We start from the raw sequence: 25,547 nt of genomic DNA on the forward strand, positions 1-25,547 counted from the left end.
CCTAAGCGATGTGTAGAGAAGGGAGTGTGTTAATGGGATTATTTAAAGTGCCTTGATTACAGTAATTTCTCTGATATTGGCCATAGCAACTTCTTTCTAGATATGTCTCCTGAGGCAAGGGAAACAAAAGCAAGAATAAACTATTGAGACTACATAAAACAAAAAGCTTCTGCATAGCAAAGGAAACAACCAACAAAACTAAAGGACAACCTACTGAATGGGAGGAGGTATTTGCAAATGACATATTTAATAAAGTGTTAGTAGCCAAAATATATAAAAAATATATACAACTCAACACCAGAAAAAGAACCAATCCAGTTAAAAAATGGGCAGAAGACTTAAACAGACATTTCTCCCAAGATGACATACAAATGGCCAACAGACACATAAAAAGATGCTCAGCATCACTAATCATCAGAGAAACGCAAATCAAAAACACAATGAGATATCACCTCACACCTGTCAGAATGACTAGAATCAAAAACACAAGAAACAACAAGTGTTGGCAAGGATGTTGAGAAAAAGGAACCATTGTGCACTGTTGGTGGGAATGCAAACTGGTGCAGTCCCTGTGGAAAAGAGTAGGGAGGGTCCTCAAAAAATTAAAAATAGAAAAAAAATTAAAAATAGAACTACCATATGATCCAGTAATTCCACTACTGGATACTGACCCAAAGAAAATGAAAACACTAATTCAAAAACATTTATGTACTCCTGTGTTTACTGCAACATTATTTAGAATATCCAAATTATGGAAGCAGCCCAAGTATCCATCAATAGATGAATGGATAAAGATGTGGGGGGTGTGTGTGTGTGTATTTAATGGAATATTACTCAGCCATAAAAAAGAATGAAGTCTTGCCATTTGCAACAACATGGATGGAGCTAGAGAGCGTAATGCTAAGTGAGATAAATCAGTCAGAGAAAGACAAATACTATATGATTTCACTCATATGCAGAATTTAAGGAACAAATGAACAAAGTTTTTTAAAAAGAGAGAGAACCCCCCCCCAAAAGAAACCCCCAAAACAGACTCTTTACTATAGAGAACAAACTGATGGCTACCAGAGTGAATAGGAGAATGGGTGAAATGGGTAAAGGGGATTAAGAGCACACTTACTTTTTTTTTTTTTAAAGATTTTATTTATTTATTTGACAGAGATAGAGACAGCCAGTGAGAGAGGGAACACAAGCAGGGGGAGTGGGAGAGGAAGAAGCAGGCTCACAGCAGAGGAGCCTGATGTGGGGCTCGATCCCATAACGCCGGGATCATGCCCTGAGCCGAAGGCAGACCGCTTAACCACTGTGCCACCCAGGCACCCCAAGAGCACACTTATCTTGATCAGCACTGAGTATAGAATTGTTTAATCACTATATTGTACACCTGAAACTAATATAATACTGTACATCATATTGGAATTAAAAATTTTTTAAGTGCCTTAATTCATAGATATCTTCTTTTGTTCTTTCCATAAGAGCCCCTACAATAACTCTGTTCTAGGCCACCAAGCTACAACAGAAAAGATACAGTCCTCATGAAGGTCTAATTAAGAGGTACAAACTTCTAGTTACAAAAATAAGTAAGTCACAGGGATGGAAAGTATGGCATAGGGAATATAGTCAATAATATTGTAATAATGGTGTACAGTGACAGAGGGTGACTACACTTATTATGTTTGCCCATTTCATAAAGTATATAATTGTCAAATTACTATGTTGTACACCTAAAATTAATATAATACTGTCTGTCAAGGATATGTTAATTTAAAAAAAAACAGTCTTCACCCCGAAAAGCACACAGTCTAGGAAAACAGAGATGTAAAAAGACTATTATAGTACCATGCATCAGTGTTACAGGAACATAGAGTCAGGGTCCCAGCTGGAAATCGATGCCACACTCAAAAGTGGTGATTGGAGAGAATTTAATGATGGGACTGTTAAGAAAGGGGAAAGTCGCAGGAAGCAGAAGGGATGGAGAAGTGTGCCAGGGCCAGCAACAGTAGGAAGCTGCTACCATCCCTCACTGAGTTGGCATGAGCAGTTAAGGGAACCCAGTAAGCATTGGAGCTACAGCAGAGAGCTGCCAAACAGGCCCTGCGGGCTTAGATGACGGGAGGCAGCTACCCCATAAGCAGAAGAAACAGGTGGAGTAAATGTCTCACTCTCTCTTTCCTCCTGCCCTCTGGTCTCATGATGGTGCCTCGCACCGGCCAAACCCAATCAGAAGTCCCGGGGCAGTCTGCAGAGGTCACCACTAGGACACAAAAGGAGGGTGAAGAATAGCAGAGGGAGGTTCTGGAGGTTAAGCAGAAGATGGCCTGCACAGCTACCAAGAGTACCTCACCCAGACTAGGCCTGGGCAGAGAGGGTGAGTCTCCCAATAGGGTTGGCTACATGGAGGAAGGGTTTCCTGGGAAGACGGACGATGGTGTGCAGAGGCACAGGCATACGAGAGGCATGCTACATTCAGGAAGCTAGAAGAAACCTGGTGTGGCTGTAATAGGGGACAGAGAGAGGAAGGGCCAGAGATGAGATCAGAAGCATGTTAAGTTAAACTTGCTGTTCATCGGAAGAGGACGAATAGATACAGCACTGGGCTTCTCGTTCTCTACACTATCGACGTTTGGGGGCGTGGGGGGGCTGTCCTATGCACTGTAGGATGTTTAGCATCCCTTGTTTCTACCCACTAGATCCCCGTAACAAGCCCCCTGACCCCAACTCATGATAATGAAAGTGTCTCCTGACATTGCCAGATGTCCCTGGGGCAAAATTATCCCAGTTAGGAACCACTGACCTGGGATTAGATGGGTTTACTTCTGGGCATAACCTGTGAGACACTGGAGGGGAGATGTCAGATAAGCACTCGGGCTTATGGATTTGGAGCCCAAAACAATGGTCTGGGCTAGCGACTTAGATTTTGGAATTGCAAGCATACAACTGACCTGTATAACAGGGTGGCCTGAGACATAAGCATGATCTGCATTTGCACACCATAACTTCCCAAACTCCTTCAGTGAAATGTTCTTTCTTTTCTTTCTCATTGACTTTTACGTTAAACTACGGGGGTGGGGAGAGAGAGAGAGAAGCAAGGGGGGTGGGGAGTTTGGTAGCACTGGACTGAGCTATGCTAAGCATCTAGTTTAAGGGATGGAGGTCTGAGTTCAGTGCATATTTATCCTCATCCTGGCTCATAATCCTCTAATCTCTGTCTCTAGACAAGGTGTTTATATTGCTCTAGCTTCTTCTCTTAGGTCTGTTTTGTTTTATTTACTTTGAAATATCTTCAATTCTTAGAACATTTATAACCTTTTATAATATGGTATAAGCCTTTTTTATAGCAATGCTGCATGATGGAGAGGATATATCCTTGGTGATGAGAAGTTGGGAGAACCCTCACTGACTCTGTAAATAAATCATAAGAGGCCAAAAGCCCACAAGAAAAGCATAAAGGTGCCTGGTTTACCCCCAATGGTAAATGTCTCCCCCAAAAGAGGTGGGAATTTCATGTTCAGACTCATTTCTCCAAACTGACTGATAACTCACTCCAACTACATTACAACTGAGGCAGAAAATGGATTGAGAGTGGTTTGTGCAAGGGGGAGAAGGTTTTACCTTTCAAAGTTATTCCTTTTAGATGTCAGATACCCACCCCACCCTCAGATGGGGTGACACACTGTAGTCAGTAAGACCCAGGAATCAACAGACAAGGTAATTTGCATCTTGCCTCCAGCCTACGTACCACATCAGTTATGCAACAATATTTATTGACCACCTGCTGTATGACAGACCAGCACTTGGTGAAAGGGCTATATCAGTGAATATAGGACAGAGAAAACTCCCTGTCTCCAAGGAGTTTATGTTGTAGTGAGGCAGAACCTGGCTTCCCTGATAGGGAGGTGGGCATAAGAGAGTTCTCAGTAGTGAGAACCTTTTAATCCACCTTCTTTGCCCCCTGATATAGAAGACCCAAGGTAATTCTCACTGTTTCATTCATATATTCTGAGCCACTTTTTTGTGATAATTGCAGGTATGGTATTTACCCTTTAAATGAAGCAACAGGAGAACTTTGGGGAATGGTAGATGAGCGGATGGAGTCTACAAGCTGGGTTACCTTAATAAAAATAAAATTCAGCTGTTGAAAAAAGTACAACTCTGACAACCCATTCTGGCCTCACAAAGGTTTATGACTATTCATTGCGGTAACATAAAGAGATTATGTTTGGTCCCTTCTTTTTAATCCAGCAATTTTTTATGGAATTTTTATGTGATGTTTTACAGTCCACGTGTCCTTCAAAACATATCCCTTTCTCTCATCACAAAATTGACATGAAGGCCAAGGGGGTGGTCATGGTGAGAGCTTCCAGTTCTACTGGACAAACAAACGTTCCCCTTCCTGTATTTTCTAAGCCAAATGCTGCCCCTCCAGTAGGACGGCACGGAAAATTCCAACTAGAAATGAGGAACTCCCACGAAGCACTTAGAACTTAATCCTTTAAGGCCAAGATCCAGTAACATTTCCACTGGCCTGCCTTTTCTCATTCTCCCAAAGAGGTACCTTTCCATTTCCATAACGTGATATTCTATCCTTCACACAGCAATGCTGGTTTCCAGCTCAAAATTCTTTGTACCACCTCATGCTTCTTCCTCCCAATTGCTAGAACACATCACCAGGCTTTCTATAATACTTTTACCTCTGACCAAGATGTACGAAGCACTACTAGAAAGCACCCTTTTTGTTAACAGCAGCACTCTCTTGGTGGCTTCTTCTTCTCCTATATCCTAGGAATCAAGGTCTCATTAGGCAGATTCTGGGGAATATGTGGAAAGAGGCTCCTGGCATCTAAAATAATGAAGTCCAATACAGGCAGGCTCAGACGCAACAAACTTTTTCTGGGTGTCTTCTATGCGGCAACTGCTTTTGTGCACACTTTTTGGAAGTAAACACAACCTCAGTGTATTCCAGATCAACAAAATGCAGTATTGGTACACATAATCATCCCCTAGGGCAACATATTTATTCCATGACTGACAATCTTTCTGAATCAATCCATTGAGGAAGAATGAGCCAATTGTTCATCAGATGTAAACATCTGTATCCTCCTTGAGCTTATCCTCTCCATGGTGCCTCTTGAAGTAACCTAAACAGATGTGCATGAGGAACCATGCTGAAGAAGAACAGCTGTTTCCATATTATACACACAATCAATGGTAAATTCCACTTGATGTCCGTCCTGGCTATAAAAATCCAGTGAAGCTTAGCTATTCAGTAGGGCTTCGGTTGGAATTTGGGATTGCTACTAAAAAATGTCAGCGGCACTGCTGCCAATTTATATTGTAGAACTTCCATGTATTCAGACATGTGGTGATGGGAACAGACAACAGTAAACAAAAGATATGCACATAATGAGCGTGACAATGTAAAATTTCCTTTTACCATCAGCTCTCTCCTACCAATGACCTAGATTTTTCCCCTTTCTTGAAATTTCAGAAGCCACTTACCTTTAGAAAAATTATCGAATGGGCCAGACTTTTTTTCACTATCCTTCTTTTCTCTCCACTCTTATCCTCTTGCTTTGGCGCTGTGTTACACTGCTAAGACGGCTGTAACAAAGTACCACAGACTGGGTGGCTTAAACAACAGAAATTTATTTTTTTACATCTCTGAAGCCTGGAAGTGCAAGATCAAGGTGTTGGAAGGCTTGGTTTTTCCTGAAGCCTCTCTCTTTGGCTTGCAGGTGGCTGTCTTCTTGCTGTGTCCTCACATGACCTTTTCTTGGTGCATGTGCCTCCCTGGTGTCTCTTCCTCTTACAAGGACACCATCCATTTGCATCCCTTCTGACCCTTATGATGTCATTTAACCTTAATCACCTCTTTAAAGGTCCTGCCTCCAAATACAGTTATGTTGGGGCTTAAGGTTTCAACATATGAATTTGGGGGAGATACAATTCATATTATATAAAAGGTACCCTGTATTCTATTTCTTTCTTCACTCTCCCTACCTTCCACTCTATCTCGTTTCCCAGGCAGGAGTATTATAGACCCATGTCCATTATTTGTAAACATGTAAACATCTGTTGAGGGGTTAGACACATTTAAGTTGGGCATGAAGCCTCAGGCCAATGGAGGAACTCAAGTCTCCACCAACAGACAAAGTCATAGAGCTAAGAACAGAACTGGAGTGGGAGTCCCCAGGCTTTGAGGATCAGAAAGTACACAGCACACTTGTGTGATGAGAGATTGTAATTTTTAAGTCCAGAGTTGGAAAAGAAAGTTATTCCCTTCTCTGTCATCCATTTAACCCTTTCTATATACAATAATATCAAAAAGATAATTGAAGAAAAACACCATTTTTTTATTCCCAGGTCTCCTTGGGTTGCTCACTGGTGGTCAGAGTACACAGGTATAGAGTATTTCTCAGAGTACAGTTAGGGCCTCTTTCTTAGGAAGGTATCTCTGAAACCCTAGAAACCATTCCCAGTGGTCTGGTATTGGGCAGAGGGGGTGTTGCCTGAGTGTTTCCATGGGCCACAGCATCACCCCATTGCTGCAGACTCACCCTGTGGACCCAACATTCCATCAGAGGCTGGTGTCGACCAGTTGTCCAGGCTGTTGGAGCACCTGCTTCCTTCTGTTTATGGCATTAAGAACTTTCTTCCTGGGACCGAGCTGCATTTGTATACTCTGAAGGTCCTCATCAGAGCAAAGCAACAGAGCTTCTAGATCAATCTGCTCTCTCATGAAAATGGGAAGGAATTCTTCCAGATGATGGGACCACAAAAATACTTCCAGAGGAGTAGCATCAACCACATCTTCCTCCCACTCCACTTCATCCTCATCCCAAGGCAGATCATCTTCATGGCTGTTGTCCTCTTCCTCTTCATCAGGCTCAGCTTCATCAGCCTCTGCTGTTCCCTGTCTCTGTAGCAATTCACTGCTCATTTTAAACCCAAATTCCCTCTTGCTGTCTGAGATGTCTTCGGAACTTGTTATCTTGTTCCTTCTTAAAACAATATTTCCTAGACCTGGACGGTTGAGAATGGATTCATGTTGCGCACATCTGTCCTCCTCTTCTGAGAACTGGAGCTTGTCTTGGAAGTCCCCTGAGAATGCACCTTCTTCCTCTTCACTGAACACTTGCATCACATTCCTCTGCCCACTTCTGCTCTCCTTTCCTACCTGCTCTGCTGTATCTTTGTTCTTCTTGAACTTTATCTTGAAGGTGTCTTTAATGCCCTTAGACAGTGACCCAAATGTACCAGAAGCAGCAGCATTTGAAAGGGATGACGTGGAGAAAGTGCCCTTGGAAGAAGAAAGAGTCCCAGACTCCTCCTTGCCGTAGTTGCGAGCCATCTTATTTTGGTGCTTCTCCTGGAGCTTCTCACATTCTTTGATCTGCCTCCTAGCATTCTTCTGAGCCTGCTCCTTCAGCCTGGTAATTTTCTTGGGGTTCATGATATTCTGGGCAGTGGCAGCCTTATCCAGGAGAGCAACACATTCATTTTGCTCTCTGCTGGCAGCAGCATCCAGGGGAGACTGTAAGTTGTTGTCTAGGGCAAAGATGTTGGCACCAAAGTTGACCAGGAATGAAACACAGTGGGCATGACCATTGGAGGCTGCATAATGCAGAGGAGTATTTCCCCAGATGTCACATCTATTGGGGTCCCCTCTAGAAGAGAAAATATCAAAAATACATACAAAAAAATTTTTTCTTAGAATCTGAGGTCCAGAAAAATAAAAATAAAACAAAAATGAACAAAATACATGTTAATCCTGCCTTAGCGTTCTGAAAGTCCAGCTATGTCACACCTAGACATCACATGACCAGAGACAGAAAGAGCTCATCTCTACCCTTAGTCTCCTTTTCAGAAGCAAGGAAAGCTTTCCAAGAACTCTCCCAAAAAAGCAACTTTCATGTCTTGTTGTCCACAATTGGGTCACATGCCTATAGGAAAAGAAATAGAGCTACCATTTTTAACCTAAGTTGATTAAAATTCCTCCCCTCCCCGCACCCCCCCCAAAAAAAAAAAAAAAAAAAACCCCGCATTACCCAGTGGTGTGCTGGTAAATGTCTAACTGGTTTATCCACAGGGAAAAAGATCAAAGCTCTGATCTATAGCATGTGCCAATTTGGGGTTGTAAAAACACCCACCATGGCAAAATCCAAGCTATTAATGTGATAGTACTGGACATGGAGTTTGGAAGAGATGTACAGTAGCACACCTCTATAAATTATTCCCACCATATATGTAGATATAATAGACATGCAAAATCTTAAGAGAATACATAATAGCAAAATGTACTCAAATAATCAAGAAATTATAAGTTTTGAGTATTTAAAAGTATAGTTTATTAAACCATAAGTTTAAATACCTTTATTTTTAATAATGACTGTTTATCGGACTCTTAGACTTCCTGAAAATTTAGCAATCATCTCTTATGAGCTGGTAAGAGCTGGTTCCCACTCTAACAGTGTTACCACTGGAGTCACATGCAGGAAAATAAATAACTGAGCAAAACTGGGATCCCGCTAACAAAAAAGAAGAGGAGAATGGATGTTGGGTAGGTAGCAAACTGTGTCTGCTATAACCATTATTCATTAAAAGGGTAGAACACCTGCATTGATTCCCCAACTTACTTCCCTGTAATTACAGCGTCCTATATGTGAATAGTTCTGCAACAGTTTGTGGTGGAATTGGGGGCACGTTAGATGGCCAGAGACCCCATGCCAGCATAGAAACAAGCACTTGGTCAATGTTCAGTAAACAGTTGTGAGATGAATGAACGCCTAATGGAATCTTGCCCCAGGCTACGGCACCCTTCCTGTGAGATGGTGAATTACAAACCGGCACAAACAGAAAGTAAAGTAGTAATTTATTGTTACTATGGCTCTGGCCCCAAGCCCAAATCCCTGCTGAGAACTCTGGTAATACAGGTACTAAAGGGCATCTTCCCTCACCCTAGGCTAGACCCCCAAATCAGGATCTCACTAAACTTCCCCCAGGCTGGCCCCAAGGGAGGACAGGAAAGAGGGTCTGAGAAGGCCTCTTGACCCTCTTGGTGAGTAGGATGTGGAAACAGGAGAGACATCTGTGCCCTTGCCACATCGATTCTCTGTGACCCTTCCACTATTCCATGCTACTCAAAGTTTGTTCCCCGGATTAGTAGTAGTGGCGGCAGCTGCTAGTTTGCTACAAATGCGGAATCTTGGACCCCCTCCCGGACTTCCTGAATCATAATCTGAAGTTTAACAAGATCCCAAGGTGATCTATAGGTCCACTGCAGATTGAGAAGGGTTGCACCCGTTAATGCGGCCCGACCGGTGTCCAGTAATTTGATGAATCAGATTTGTAACTCCTCTGTGGGAACCCCATCTCCTCCCACTTTTCAGTTATGAGCATCTACACATTCAGTGCCAACACCACCAAAAACTGTCACCATCCCCTTCTCAGAGAGAGACCAGGATAATTATCAGAGGGGTAAAATAAGGCTCCGAGTGCCTAACTCATTTGTCTGGTGTTACACGGGCAGCGCACTTCGGATCAGGCCCACCTCCAAGCCGAACGGTCGACCACAAAAGACAGTCTTACCTTAACACACCTCAGTTTTTCTACTTCACCAGCTACGAGGCCTCAAGCTCAACTTTTATAGGACTCAGTGTCCTCACTGGATGAGGATAATTTTCATGGAGTTGTAATGTGACTAAGTTAACATAAAGCATTAGAAAAGCGCTTGGGACATAGTTGAATCCTCAATACACATTATTATCATTTCCCTTGTCTCTAAATTCCTAATCCCTAATTTCATATATGTTTTTCTCACACCTGTCTAATAAATTCCCAGAGCACTATAATAGGCCCTGCAACTTTTTAATACTTTAAATCTTACTTAATCTGTCCAACATTTATGCACCAATCTCTCTAATTAGATAATATGCCTCAGAGGGCCAAGCCTGTGTCTCTTTTTCCTTTCTATAGAATCTCCCAGCAGAAGTCTTAGACTCAACCTAAAGACACCAAGCAGGGAATGTAACTGAATGGAGACAGGTTTCTTCCTTTGACAAAGTCATAGTTGAATGCAAGCTCCAAAGAGAAAGGAGAGCTGTCGCTCAACAGCTGACTGCCACCTCGAATAAAAGCAGACACAATACAGCCAGAGCTTCCATTTTCCAAACAGAGCCAGAAATTCAGAATTTCATGTGGGATTTTTTGATTTTTAAATGTTGGCTCAAATTTAAAAGAAAAATACAGTGAGGTCCAAATAAACCATATTTGTGGACTAGATCCAGCCCATACGCTGGCAGTTGGCAACTTTCTTCTGAGCAGAGAACAGCATGAACAGATGCACATATGGGTGATGTTAAACATGGCATATCTGGGGAACCAGGAGTACATTTCAGCGTGACCAGAGTGCGTGGAGATGGGGCAAGAGACATCCGGGCAAAGAGGAAGGTAAGAAAATGAAATTCAATCTAAGGAAAGCAAATATGAAATAAGACCGTTCTGTTGGGCAGTCACGTCCAAGAGGTCTGGTCAGTGCTCCTGATTTAATTGTTTTGGGTCAAAGGAAAACTTTTTCAGCCTTAGTGCAGTTGTGTACCTTAGGGGGGCATAGTGCCTCACCCCCAAAGATGTAGTTTTATTTTTTATTTATTTTAACCAAGCACCGTATTCAAAAGACTCCTTAAACACTCTAGACATCAAAGAAGGATTGTAAAAACATCCAAGACGGTACTATAAACCTAAACAAAAACACACCGGTTAAATTTGCCTGAAATTATTGTGGGTTTGGGTAATTTAAAAAAGAAATTACTGAGAGGAATGAGCTATGGTGGGGAAGTTAAGGGTATTAGGAAGTTTAGGCTAAATCTACATGCTTTGGGACATACAAAGTAGTGGAATTTTCTTTTCTCAAGGGAATATTTTTAAATGATCCTTTCAAGATGGGAGGAAGGACATGAAGAAAACCTTGAGATTGACCCCAAAGATGGGTCTCATTTTAAGAAAATTGCAAATGCAAAATTCCAACTTTATAGATGAAACTGTTGGTAAGATGATTCAAGAGTTTCCCTCGTGTGTTTAAGCTATTTCCTCTTGCAAAAATTCTACTTAAAGGCAACTTTCCAAGTTCATGTATAACTTAAATGAAAATATTTTCTAATGACAAGTTTCATGAGGTCCTTCTAAATTCAGTCTTTGTGTGTCAATCCTTGGTGTCTGTCTTTTTTTTTTTTTATAAAGATTTTATTTATTTATTTATTTGACAGAGACAGCCAGCCAGCGAGAGAGAGAATGCAAGCAGGGGGAGTGGGAGAGGAAGAAGCAAGCTCATAGCAGAGGAGCCTAATGTGGGGCTTGATCTCAGAACGTTGGGATCACGCCCTGAGCCTAAGGCAGACGCTTAACGACTATGCCACCCAGGCACCCCAATCCTTGGTGTCTTTCATACTTCTTGATAGAACCATTACACATACCTGCCCAGGGATTCATGAACTGGTCCCCCCTCGTTTGATGATCGGAGTCCTATATTGATGCTGTATGGTTTCCTGGGCTCAATTCAGTCTAGCATTGATTTCTTTTATTTTTTTCCCCAAAGGTGAAACTTACTGAAGAGATTTTAAAATAATCCATATTTTGCCCTTGCTTTTTGGTAGGTCAGTGCATTTGGGCAATAATTTTTAAAGCTGGACTAGTATTGTCACTAAATAGGCAATTTGCTTATATGAACTTACTCTGAGCATTTGGTCCATTTCAATTTTTTCTTTTGAGTTAATTTGATTTTGTGTGTGTGTGAAGCTGTTCTCAGAAAAAAAAAATCCATCTTTCAAAAATGCTTTTCTACATAAAGAATATTTGGACTTACTAATAATCAAAGAAATGTAAATGAAAATGATGCACTACCATTTTCTTGCCCATCAGATAGGCAAGGATTAAAAAGAATAGTAATACTCAGTTTTGGCAAGAGTATGGGAAAATGAACAATGATGGGGGAATCATAAAGTGGTTCAAATTTCCTGGCACAATGTGTGCCAACAATTCTGCCTTTAAGAATTTATCCTAAGGAAATATTAGACCTTTGTACAAAGATGAATAAGCAAGGATGCTCATTTCAACTTATTTATAAGTTAAAAGACTGGATTCAAATTTAAATGTCACGAGCAAGCAACTGATTAAATAAATTATGATGAAATCTTAAAACAGAATATTAAAAAACAGTGGCATAGATTTCTCCTTTGAAGTTACAAATGAAGAAAAAAAGTGCAAACGGTCCATAATCTATTGTGAAATAATTAGAAGCAGGTTTCAAATAATTTGTATAATATGAATGCCTTTTATAAGGGGGAAAAATGTACTCGTGTGTACATGTTCTCAAAGGAAAAAGTCTGGAAGGATATATGCCTAAATGTTAATGACTGTTGAAAATTGGTTTGATTTTTACTTTATTAAACATGTCTTTCTACTATGATATAAAATTTTGCAACAAGTGTGTGTTCCTTTAGGAATCAGGGAGGAAGGGGCACCTGGGTGGCTCAGTCAGTTAAGCATCTGCCTTCAGCTCAGGTCATGATCCCAGGGTCCTGGTATCAAGTCCTGCATCAGGCTCCCTGCTCAGCAGGCAGCCTGCTTCTCCCTCTCCCGCCCCCCACCCCCTGGCTTGTGCTCACTCTCTTTCTCTCTCTGTCAAATAAATAAATAAAATCTTAAAAAAAAAAAAAAGAATCAGGGAGGAAGATAACTTGCTTCCCTTACAAAATGAAACAAAACTAAAAAAACTCATGTACACTTTGTAGGCAAAATGAAATTTTGTTAATTGGGACCACCTTCCAAATATAAGATAACATATGTAGTTATTGCTTTTCACCTTTAAATTTTGAAAAGAAAGAAACAATTTTTAACAAAGCCAGATATTGGATATTAACAGTTACCACGTGACCTACTGTCAATGATCAATGACTGATAAACTTCTAAATTCAATTTTTAATTTGTTTCCCTTTTTAACCCCGTTAAATCTAATTGGCAAATTGATCTCCCACAGTTCCTATGCTCTGGTCAATATGGGAACCTAAGAAAACCTGTACAAGACATTTTCTTCAGCGTACGTACTCCAGGACTACTTAACACAACATAATGTGGGGCCTTACCTTCCTCTTCCTCCACCCACCACAACATCCAGTCAACTGTAATTGATTCTGCATCCAAACTGCCACTCAAATCCATCCCTGTCTCCTCATCCTCACTGCCACTGCCCTCGTCCTGCTGGTCTCTCATGTCAACCGTTAAAACCGCACCTGAACATTTTCTGTGACTGCTGTACAGCTGCCTGAGTAAGTTTTGTAAACACAAATCTACCAGGTGGCCACCCTGTGTAAACCTGACAATGGCTTCCTGTGCCTTTAGGACGAAGTTCAAGTCCCCAGCAGAGTTTACCAGGCTCTTGTGATCTGGCCTCTCCCCATTAAAAGCCACGCTCAGCTTCAGTGCCTAGAACACACAGCGCTCTCACTTGGACGAAACATTCTTACTTCCACCTCTTGGCCAGCTTTACAGGTATCTTCTCACCTTTAAGTCCTAGCTTCAAGGCTCTGGAAAGCCTAACCTCACTCTTTGGATTGGGATGGATGTCTGTGCTATTTATTAGTGCTGTCTCTTTCCCCCTTTGTAATATCCATCATATATGACTGACTTAATTTCTGTCTTCCTCTCTTAAATCTGATCACCACGAGGAGAGGAATGGTGTCTCTCTTGTCGAACACAGCATCTCCAGTGGCCAGTAAAATGGCCGGCATGTTGCAGATATATATAAATAAATATGTATGAAATTGAAATGAATTCACTTAGCTCCTTTATTAACATTTTCTTTTTGTCCTTTCTTTACTCCTGTTGGGTTATAGTTGCCAACACTGCCTAGCCCCTCTGGTAACCAACAGAAGAAAAGAGCTAGCTAATTCCTGCATTAGAACTGGGGAGGGGGGGCAGATGGTGTGGGCATATCTAATAGCTAGAGAAGTAATAAAGTTCAGATAGGCTGAGGTTCCCTTTTATAGCTTGTAAAGCCAACTACTTCATCTAAGAATCATGGGCTTGCCTTAGGATTGAATATTAATAAAAGGCTGTGGGATTATAATGGCACAGATAAAAATAAAATAAAATAAAAACACATCATTTTTTCCAATCAAGGTTGACATCTTAAAGTCAAGTAGAACAGTGATTCATTTTTAAAGAGTCAACCATTTACATTTCATGGAAAAGATTTTTTAAAGCACAGAATTAAAATATAACCCCCCCAAGGCAGATAACAAAGGCTTAGAGTTCAGAATCTTTCTATGTGTGGCTCATAAGGGATGAACCATCCCCCACAGTGCCAGTTCTTAGCGTGAAAAGAGCACCTCTAGGCAGTTTTCTCTCTTTCTCTAAAAAGACAATTATTTAGACAGTCTATAAAGGACAAAGGATTTCCACTGACTTCGCTGTCTCTTGCTGCTGTCTGTAAAATCCTACCAGAAGCATTGTCTCCAATCAAAACTATTAGGTTGAACCTACCCTCGACTGCAGATTATTTCTAGGGCTTCCAGATTCCCATGGTAGGCTGCCAGGAGTGTGGGAGTCATGCCATCTTCATCGGAAAGATTCAGATCTCTCTTAGTGGCCTCTTTCAAAAGTTCCAGGTAGCTATCACTAGCAGCTTGGTGGTAGCGAGTGGACATTTTTTCTGCTCACCAAAGCCTGGCCAGATAGCACTGTCCAAAAGAGCGGGTTGTTGGTGGAGCAGCCTTCCTACAAAGCTGGTTAATCAGTGACAAGGAAGAGTGTCACTCCAGGACAAAGCTCATTTTAGCTTCCCTCCATGGAAGGCAGCCAGAAAGGTTCATGGCGCTGAACTTGGACCTTTCCTTTCTGGAATGGCTATGACATCGAGTATTAAGGCCTGCTGCGTTTCTCTTGAGTGTTGTAAGGCACATTTAATTTCTCTATGCCCATTAGCAAGTCTCGAATGTAATATTGGTCATCTAGGCACAGAATGTACAAAACAATTTCCAAACAATTCAGAACTAGTCTAGTTCACTGGGGAGGTCTATTTTTTAAAACTATTTTATTGAGGTGTAATTTACATACTATGAAATTCACCCATTTAAGTGTATAAGTCAATGATTGTTGGCAAATTTACAGAGTGGTGCAAGTATCACCATAATCCAATTTTAGAACGTATCTATCACTCTCAAAACATCCTTCATGCTCATTTGTAATCAATCCCTGTTCCCATTCCCAACCCCAGGAAACCACTAATCTGTGTTCTGTCTCTATAGATTTGCTTTATATGGGCATTTCATATAAATGGAATCATAAAACATATAGTCTTTGTGTCTAGGGTTTTTTTTTTTTAGTTTCACATAATTTTTTGAGATTCATTCATTTTTTAGTATGTAACAATACTTCCCTTTTATTGCTGAATAATATTCTATTATACCAATATACCAAATTTTCATTATTCATCCAGTAGCTGATGGACATTTAGATTGTTTTCTCTTTTTGGTTTTATGAGTAATGCTGCTATGAGCATTCACATGCAGGTCTGTGTAGACATATATTTTTATGTCTCATTTTTGTCTCTTGTTTATACCAAAGGGTAGAATGGCTGGGTTATATGGCAATTTATATTTAACATTTTCAGAAATTGCCAAACTGTTTTCCAAAGTGACCACACTTTTACATTCCCACTAGCAATGGATGGCAAGAATTTCTCCATATCCTTGCAGCCTCTATTGTCTTTTTGTTTGTGGCCATCCTTAGTGGGTGTAAAGTGGTATCATTATGGTTTTACTTTGCATTTCCTAATGATTAGTGACGTTGAGCACATTTTCAGGTGCTTACTAGCCATTCTTACATCTTATATTTAAGTTCTTTGCCCATTTTTCTCACTAGGATATTATCTTATTATTGAGTTATAAGAGTTCCTTATATATTTTGGACAAAAATCCTTTATCAGATTTATTTTGAACTGAATGAAAATGAGAACACAACATCTCAAAATTTATAGGATACAGTTAAAACAGAGCTTGGGGAAGAAATTAGTAGTTTTCATGCCTAAATCAGAAAAGGAGAAATATCTTAAATCAATAACTTCCACTGGAAAAATTAGTGTAAATAAAGAGCACAATATAAGACCAAAAACATGGTCCAAATCTATCTGTAAAAAAAAATAAATGTAAATGGATCAAATTCATCAGTCAGAAGACTCAGCTATATCTTATTTACAATAGACACAGCTAAAATATAAAATTGCAGAAAAACTGAAAGCAAAAAAAAATGGAAAAGTTTTATCAAGAAGATGCTGACAGGGCACCTGTGTGGCTCAGTTGGTTAAGCATCCAACTTTTGATCTCCTCTCTGGTCATGATTTCAGGATGGTGAGATCGAGCCCTGCTTTGGGCTCTGCACCTGGCATGGAGTCTGCTTGAAATTCTCTCTCTCCTCCCTCTGTCCCTCCCCCCAACATGCACACATGTGCTCGCTCTCTCTCGCTCTCGCTCTCTCTCAATAAATAAGTAAAATCTCAAAAAAAAGGGAAAATATTGATAAGAATGGTATAGCTGTATTTACATCAGATAAAATATAATTTAGGCCAGAAAAATTGCTAGGGATAAAGACAGATAATACATAATGATGAAGGAACAATTCATCAAGAAAATATGATAGTCCTAAATTTGTATGTACATAATAACATAGCCCCCAAATAGAAAAAACAAAAATTAATAGAATTGGAAGAACAATCACAGTAGGAGATTTTAACACACCCTCTTAATGTTATCTATCAATCAGACTAAAGATCAGTAAAAGACAAAAGATTGGAACACAATTAAAAAGCTTGATTTAACAATCCTATGTAGAACTCCATACTCAATAGAAAATACATGTTCTTTTCAAGCACACAGAAAATATTTATAAAAATTGCCCACTTAATAGAACCAGTGCAGGCCTCAATAAACATCAGATGACGGGTTTCATGTAGACCATGTCCTCTGAAGACACATCAATAAAATTAGAACCCATGACCGTACACAGCTGATGAACTATTTATGTATTTTCTTGTGGTATATATTTTACATAGTTTTTACTATCAAATACATAACATTTTGCATTGTTTTTCCCTTTCTTTAATCCACCATAAGTATTTCCCATATTGTTACAAAATCTTTTTTTAAAAAGATTTTATTTATTTTACAGAGAGAGAGAAAGAGAGAAAACAAGCAGGGAGAGCAGCAGAGGGAGAAGGAGAAGCAGGTTCCCCACCAAGCACGGAGCCCCATGTGGGGCTCAATCCCAGGATCCTGAGATCATGACATGGGCTGACGGCAGATGCTTACCCGAATGAGCCACCCAGGCACCCCACAAAAATATTTAATATGTCCGAATAACAGTCCATGGAATTGAAGTGAGAAAGACCTATTTTCAAAGTCCGTAACTATTTATTCTTCTTATCTCTTTTTGTCTAAGCCTTTATTCTAAGATAAAGTATCTGACCACTTTGAGAAAGTACAAAGCTTTCATCTGCAAGCCCCTCACAATAATTAGCTCCAAAGGTCAATGTTTTTTCCCTTTCGTGGTTTCTATGAGAACACCAAAAGTAGCTGGAGGGCGGCAGCATTATTTATTTGTAAAGGGGGAAAATAATTTTTTTTTAATCCCAGAGAGAGTGAAATATTCAAACATGATTGTGGATACTTTGTGAACAAGGTCATGTTCCTCAACTAATTTTTGCATAAGCCACTTTAATTTAAAGATAATTGTATTCATTAATGCACTCTAAAATAGAAAATCACTATGTAACCTGAGAGAGGGCTTCTCAAAGATGGATTATTTGTGGTAGAATGCTAAGAGCCAATCAAACAAGGAATCCGTTATGAGATGAAGATGATGATAATGATAATGTGATAATAATGATGGGGAGAAGGAGAGTGATAAGGATGAGGATGGAAGCAAAGATAAAGGACAGAGCAATCATAGGTGAGAAGAAGTGTTGAAAATGGAGAAGGAAGAGTTCTCCAGTAGTACTTATGACTTGGACTTAAACTCTCCTGTGAAATGGTAAGACATCTGAGCTTTTTTTTTCTTTTTTTTTAATGGGAAATATCCTGGCACCCTTTGGCATTTCCTTAGAAAAACTTCAAAAGAATGGGTTGGGAAGGGACGTAAAGCAGAAATAAATCCCAAACTTGAAGATCCTCCTTAACCCATTCCCTCAGGATGAGGTTGACAGAGAGGGTTGAACTTGGATCTAGAAGACCTGAAGTCCATATGATCTAGAGGAACTTACAGCATCTACTTGCATCTCCATTTCTTTGTGGATAAAATTGGGGAATATTGCTCATGATCATATCATCATCTAAGCTGATAGTATACAGGTGAAATGAGGTAAAATTCCTTACAAACTGTAAAGTATGGTTTTATAAATGGGGAGAAGCATGTGATTGTGGCTAAGGGAACAGAGAAAGAGAGAGAGAGAACTAAAACTTAGTAATTGGTCTTTCTTCTTATTTTCTACTGTATTTCTCTAAGTACAAAGGAAACAAAATTGGAAGGAGATGGTGAGGGCAGAGATTAATGAAAAAAACTAAGATTTGCATATATTTTAGACACTAACTGCTCATGAGGGGTCTGGATAATTGTGGGGCAACTGTGGCTTGTGACATTATGCTTTGATAGTAATTGGCCTTGTGGAAAAAAGTAGTTGGGTCTGTTCCAACAGTATGTTACCGGGCTCTCTGAAGGTGAGAGAAGAATACCTGCCCTACACACTGGTGGAGACTTTAAGGGTCAGACTTAAATGTCCCTGACCCTCTCCTGAATTGTTCAATTAGTGAGCAAGTCAAGGCCCTCATCAACTTCCTGTTGTAACCAAACCTGTCCTGCCCCCACCTCGTTCTACTTCTGCCGTATTAGTATAACTTTAGAGAAACATCCAGTAGTGATTTCTACGTCCCTCTGGCTGCCACTTAGGTTCAAAGGGAGTAGGCTTTCTTTTCTCCTTTGTTTTCTTAAAAACTCACTTATTACCTGACATTTCAAGCATTTAAGTATTTCACTTTTCAGAGGCCTGTAGACCAAACACTTCATTTTGCCAATGACCCAGAGAAAACAGGGTTAATTGGGCCCCCCGAGGGGAAGCACTTGGAGAGAGTCTCTCACTAATGGCTCTCCTCCTCCCCACAAAGCAAAGGCACTGTCTACTCTTCATTGTTGTATTTATAATTTTCTGGCCTCTCCTGCCACCTGACAGCTGAATGTTGTAAACAGTTGTCCCATCTACCCTGGAGTCCAATCCTGGCTGAGAGGAAGTAGCCCTAGGATGGAGAATTTACTTAGGATTCTGACTTATCTATAAAACAGAGTTCTATGTGTTCCTTTGCACAGGCAGAGAGAGGGAAGGAACAAAGATTAGTGGTAGTTGGTACCTCCAGTCTACCCCAAGGAAAACCAATGCCAGCAAAGTGGAAACCAAACTTCTCCTTTGTTCTGAAAAAACCATTCACTGCTAATTGGGAAAGAAATTCAATGGCTTGTGCAATCCAGAAACACATATTTTTATTAATGAGATTGCGCCCTAAACCTCAAGAGATCTGGTTTTCAAAAGAAGCCTGTATTTGTTCTCCAAAGCTATTCATGCCTAATTACAGAGGAAATTCGCTTGTATGGGAGGGAAGCACATTTTCACCTAATACGGAAAAAGAAAAGATCTAAGCAAAATGTTTGCTTTTAACAAGATTACTTCATCTAATGAGCATCTTATTATGAATTTTAATGAAAATAAAAGCAATAATAGAAAGTGAAAAAAATTAAAAGGGATTACAAAAGTCCTGCTGCTACACAGAAAACTTACAGGAATTAAGCAAGGTCATAAGAGGCATCATTAATACACGACTGTATGTGCTGAACTTGGGTTTGTGAGAAAGCTACCTGTTGAGGTAAAGACATTTTCAAGTCCATTATCCAGAAAATGTCACTTACACATGTATTTTTTCCTCGTCAACACAGCAAAAAAACTCTGCAACCCATTTGATGTGGATTTTTCCCATTCAAAAGAGATTGAACAACCCTGCTTCTCATTTAAACATATATATCACCTTTAAAATATGGAGAAACTTTCTTTCCCACGTTGAAGGTCATTGGTGGTATTTTTCTTAGAAACATTGTTAAATACAAACATGAGGCAATCAATGGAGGCATTGTCTGCCCTTTTGTTTTTTTCTTCTCCAAATGAAAACATTTATGAAAATATTTAGGTGGGTAAGTTGACTATTGAAATTGTAATGTCCCTGAAGTATTGATTGGGCTTAATTTATTCACATAAGTTTCAAGCCATTCAAAGCCCAGTTTCTCTGCCAGAAAAACAGACAGAGCTGTTATTGTACCATCTGGTTTGCATGAGGAATCTCTTGGCATCTCTTAACTGCACATTTTATAAATGCTAAATCCCAGATGGCATTACATTGTAACAGTGGAGAGTTTTATAAAGGTTTCCAAAAACAAATTCTTTAAAATGAGAGCGCTGGATAGTCTAAGCAGGAACTATGAATTTAAATTCTACACTTCAATCAACTGGCTTTGTGAAGTAGACAAATTTCCTTTTTCTTTTGCCTCTTCCCCTTTCTACTTAATTACGGGCTCTGTGAATTTAAGACTTTAATCAATAAAATCATATGGCCTGAATCCTTACCCAAAGCTTAAGTTCTTATAAAAATTGCAAGAACAAATGATCACTGGAAAACCTGTATTAGTTGCCATTTTGTTTCAAGATGGCAGAATTTACCGCAAGTGAGATATGTTATAGCACCCATTAGCAGATCATCAAATACCATCAAAACCACTCAACTCTCTCAGAGCTGATAGTTGGACTGGAAACCAGGCAAATGCGAACACCATGCATTGTGTTGAAACAAAGCTCTACTACAGTAATGGTTAAGAACACGGATTCTTAAGGCAGAGGCTGACAGACACCAAGCCAGAAATTAGATTCTGCCATTAATTTGGGCAGATTACTTCTGAGCCTCAATTCCTCACCAGTAAAATGAAGAGGAAACTCCACAGAGTTATTGCAAGTAATATTATTTACAGGGTTGTTGCAAGTAATTAGAGTTAGTATTTGTAAAATACTTCACACAGTGTGTGGTGTGTAGTTATTACTCAATGAATGTAGATGAGTAGTCATCCTGCTGGAAATAGAAGCAGTAGAGTAGAAGCAGTCCTACTAGTAGAAAGGTAGGAACTCTCTCCCCCGTCTTTAGGTCAATCATAGATGTATAATTACTGCATTTTCTTAAAACTTCTCCTCTTTCCTCTGCATTTCCTCAATAACAACAACTAGGACTTGGGGATTTTTTTGGTCCTATCCCTTACCAGGGTACAGGAAAAAGAGTACACATTCTATAGTCACACAGAGTTGTATCTCAATCTGAGAATATGTATTTGCCTTCTAGGGCTGCCCCAGCAAAGTACCTCAAACTGGCTGGCTCAGCCAACAGAATTTTTTTCTTATAGTTCTGGAAGCTAGAAATCCAAAATCAAAGTGTCAGCAGGGTTGGCTCCTTCTGAGGGCTGTGAGGGACTGTTCTGGGCCTCTCTCCTTGGTTTGTAGATGGCCATCTTCTCCCTCATGCTGCCTTCCCTCGGTATATGTCTCTGTCCAAAATTCCTCGTCTTTTAAGGACACCAGTCATACTGCATTATGGCCCACCCTAATGATCTCATTTGAAGTTAAATTAGAGGCTTTACCTCTAAACACAAAGGCCTCCAAAGAGCTAGGCTCAGAACTGGCCTATTGCCATTTCCACCACATTCTGTTGGTCAAACCAGCCAAATTCAAGGGGGGGTGAAGGGCACAGGGAACAGGCTGACCCCAAAACAGGTTTCAAGGGATAGGAGTACACGAAGGGGTGGAAGATGGTGACTTTTACAACAGATCTCCATATCAGCTTCAGAACTTTAATATGTAACATATATTCTATCAACTAAAAGGAATATGTTGCATTGCCAAGGAGACCTTTTCTCTACTGGTAACCACTGCCCTAGCTACTACCTATGAAGTAATCTATGTTAATACTCGTATGTAAATGGGTTCTTATTTAGAACTTCTGAGCCATCTTTGTCATCCATTTCCCTAAGCTTCCCTATCTTTACATTTACAGGTCGATGAAGCTTCATATGCCTTTGTCCTAGTTCTTTCTGAGCTCATGACTATCAGGAGGCTTATTCAACTTGGATCTGACTAAAGAACCAAAGGGGAAAATGACATTAACGTCGTATAGTTACACTGTTAAAGGAACTAACATATGATATTCGAAAACATTCTCATTGACACAGTCTCACTTATTTTCCCAAGTTAAATTCATATTTGACATTTGAAAGCTATTTTAAGCTGTATTAGCATAGCTGGTAGAAGTTTCTAGACTTCCTATTTATCTTATACTGCTAAATTCTAATTAATGCCATCTTGTACTTCTAAAGCTAACTGAAACTGTAGGAGAAGCACTGAGTTTTAAAACACCCCCTCACACACACACACACACACACACACAAAGAGAAAGAGAGAAAGAGAAAGAGAAAATCATAACAAATTAGAAAGAGCTTGGGAATGGACATTGGGATTTAGTTTATCACTGGAGCCCTGCTGCTAACTTTCTATATGATCTTGAGAAAGTTATTAAACCACTTAGGCATCATTTCTTCATTTTACAATAGGGATATGGACTTTGGAAGCCTCATGAACCAAATCCACTTACTTGGGTGTTATAACTTTATACCATGAAGTTTGAACCCATGAGCCTTTGATTCTATAGCTTACACTGATCACTTAAATACGACTCAGATTTACTGTTACTGCTTTTATCACTTTAAAGTTATTTTATTTGCTATTTTATCACCAAGACAATTCAACCAATACAGAAAAAAATAAAGTTAGAAAAACAGGAGTTCCCCTCCCTATTCCTACAGATGATACAGTACATATATTTATAAGCAGTAATAGAATGAGAGCGCAAACCAATCAGAACTGACAACAGTTGTAAACGGCGAGCATAGCCAGACTGGGCTGGACCCCCTGAATACCTGCATGGTCTCCTCCCCTGGGTAACACGGTTAGCTCTCTGGAAATGTCTTCCTGGATTTTCAGTGCAAATACACATTTATATACCCATGCACAGACACATAAATATATAGACACACACATAATTTTTTTTGAATCCACAGATTCATTTTAGTATCTGAAGATATTCATAGTTTAACCATCTCCTGATGATAACATTTAGGTTGTCTTCAATTAATATGTTTATATTGTAGAAAATAAGACAATAAGCCTGGAATTTAAGAATTGTAAACTGGTGCTTATAAGAACTGTTTTTCAGAAGTAAGGAGGGCACCTGCCTAAATGAGGCAACAACACGGCCTTGTTCTTTATGCATAACAACCTAAAATTCCCTTCAAGAAATGCCTGGTGATTAGCAAGTGGTTAAGTGACCTCAGGACCCTCTGGGAGAGACCCATTCGGAGGGGGAGGGAATGCCTTGTAGTGATTAGCAAAGTGTGCTAATGAAATTAGTCTCTGGTGTGCTCACCAACTTCACCAGCACCCACAGTGGTCCTCCTCCTTTCCATGCCTCCTGCTCAGGGCTTTTGTGCTGCCCTTAGTCTCCCAGAACCCCCAGTTTGGGGCTGAGACCAGAGGTGCCCTTTCTACGGCAAGACATCACACTCTGGAGAAAAAACACAATTTGGGGGCTGGGAGCCTGGGGGTGTGGCCTCAGAAGGTAGAGCAACACATTAGCCTATTGCCTCTCTGACCACCTTCTTACCAGGTCTCTCTGAATCTTCCCCCCACGCTCCATCCTCTACTACCATCATGGTAGAATACTTTCACATTTGCAGAAAAGGTGTCACTTTTTGGAAAATATGCTTCAGAGGAAAGGAGTAACTATTGCTATCGTGCCTCTGCTCAGAATCTAAATCCTTTCACCATCTCTACTCCCAGAAACCTGTTTATCCTGGCTTTTGCTTCCACTCCTCAATTCCATATAACATAATGGGTTAATTCCTATGAAGAAGTTAACTGCTAGCAACCACTCATTTTCTTGCCTCCCTCCCTCAGAGTATTTGCCAAATTTCCTTGATCTTAAGACTCATCTGTGGTGCTTGTTAAACAATACATCCACTCGGGACCCTCCCCTGAAGAGCCTGATTCCACAGCTTTTGGTGAGACCCAGGAATTTGTGCTGTTAATGAGAGCCGCATGTGACGTTTTGATCAAGGAAGTTGGGGAAATACTCCTCTAACCTCCAACTGAATATCAGACACCTGTAACAAGGCGTGGCGATTACTCTTAAAGTAACTACACAAGGACAACACATACATCAATAATTGCAAATGCGATCCCACGACTTGTACAGAATTTGAACACTAACCGCTTATTAATAGAACATGGATCTCAAACATCTAGGTGTCTCAAATTGCAATGAGAGATGCTGAAAAGGTACATTGGTTGGGCCTTAGAAAATCTGAGTTCTCAACATGGCTCTGACACCCAGCTTTCAATAGGCTGGGCAGGTTGCTTTGCCTCAGTTTCCCCACGTGTAAACTCCCCGCTGGTACAAAAAGATGACATCCTTATTTACATCACTACTCTCTTTGACCCAGAATTTCTACCTCCAGGAATTCATCCCAAGCGTTAACCAGGGAAATATACAAGAATGTCCATCATATTATGGTTTATGATGATGAAAAATTGAAAGTTTTTGTAATGTCTATCATTGGGAACAGTTAAACACTGATTTATCTACACACTGAACATAATGCAACCTTAAAAATGGTAATGGAGATCTTTATGTTTGATACAAAAAATGTCCATGACATGTAAAATAGTAAAATCAGGTTACAAAGCATAACTTAAACTTTGATTCTGGGTTGTTGGTTTTAAGTGTGTGTGGTGTTTGTATAAAAAGTCCATAAAGTTACATATCTAAATATTAGCAGTGGAACAGTTACAGATGACTTTTTCCTTTTCTCTATATCCTTCTCTAATTGTCTGCATTTTTTGCAGTATGCTTAAACTTTTATACTTGGGGGAAATATACCATCCATTTTCTGTAAAGGTACTTTACAGGTACATTACATTGCCAGGGTAATGTCCACCATAGCCAGGAGACTAGGGGTTACTTCAAGGAAAGGTGATACGAACAAAAGATATTCTTTCCTCAATAAAACCCACCACCTTCTTTCACTCTACATTGGAGTTGTAAATATTTCGCCCAAAGAAACTAATTTTGCCCAGTGTTATGGAGAAAAACACCAATTTACTCACCTGGAGCCAATTTCAAGGAACTCTGGTTTCATGGCAGGCCCGCAGAGCACCTGATAGAACAACCGAAACACAAGTTATCAGAAACAGCAGAACTATGCTTCCTTCAAGCCTTCCAGAAAGCCTCTCCTGTCCCAACTCCCTCCCTCTCAGCTGGGAGAGTTGGAGAAGACTCAGGTGTCTCCAATCAGAGAGGGCAGGGCCACAT

General features: G+C 40.0%; 1 protein-coding gene across 13 annotated transcripts in view; it reads right to left on the minus strand.

The window, feature by feature from the left end:
* The window catches only part of LOC100467946 (ankyrin repeat and SAM domain-containing protein 4B), a 73,468-nt gene that overhangs the window by 8,701 nt on the left and 39,220 nt on the right, over positions 1–25,547 (minus strand). For 7 of the 13 annotated variants that reach the window (XM_034670275.1, XM_034670276.1, XM_034670277.1 and 4 more), the window contains 2 exons: positions 25,343–25,392; positions 5,627–7,667 (listed from right to left, as the gene is read on the minus strand). In XM_034670275.1, the coding sequence (XP_034526166.1) occupies positions 6,578–7,667; positions 25,343–25,392 (1,140 nt within the window). In that variant the 3' untranslated portion in view covers positions 5,627–6,577. Of the gene's footprint in view, positions 1–5,626; positions 7,668–14,538; positions 15,216–25,342; positions 25,393–25,547 lie in introns of those variants that run through there. The other 6 variants (XM_019808310.2, XM_019808309.2, XM_019808311.2 and 3 more) reach the window with 5 other exon arrangements.

The sequence above is a fragment of the Ailuropoda melanoleuca genome, chromosome 10, assembly GCF_002007445.2.
Source record: "Ailuropoda melanoleuca isolate Jingjing chromosome 10, ASM200744v2, whole genome shotgun sequence".
Taxonomy (NCBI): domain Eukaryota; kingdom Metazoa; phylum Chordata; class Mammalia; order Carnivora; family Ursidae; genus Ailuropoda; species Ailuropoda melanoleuca.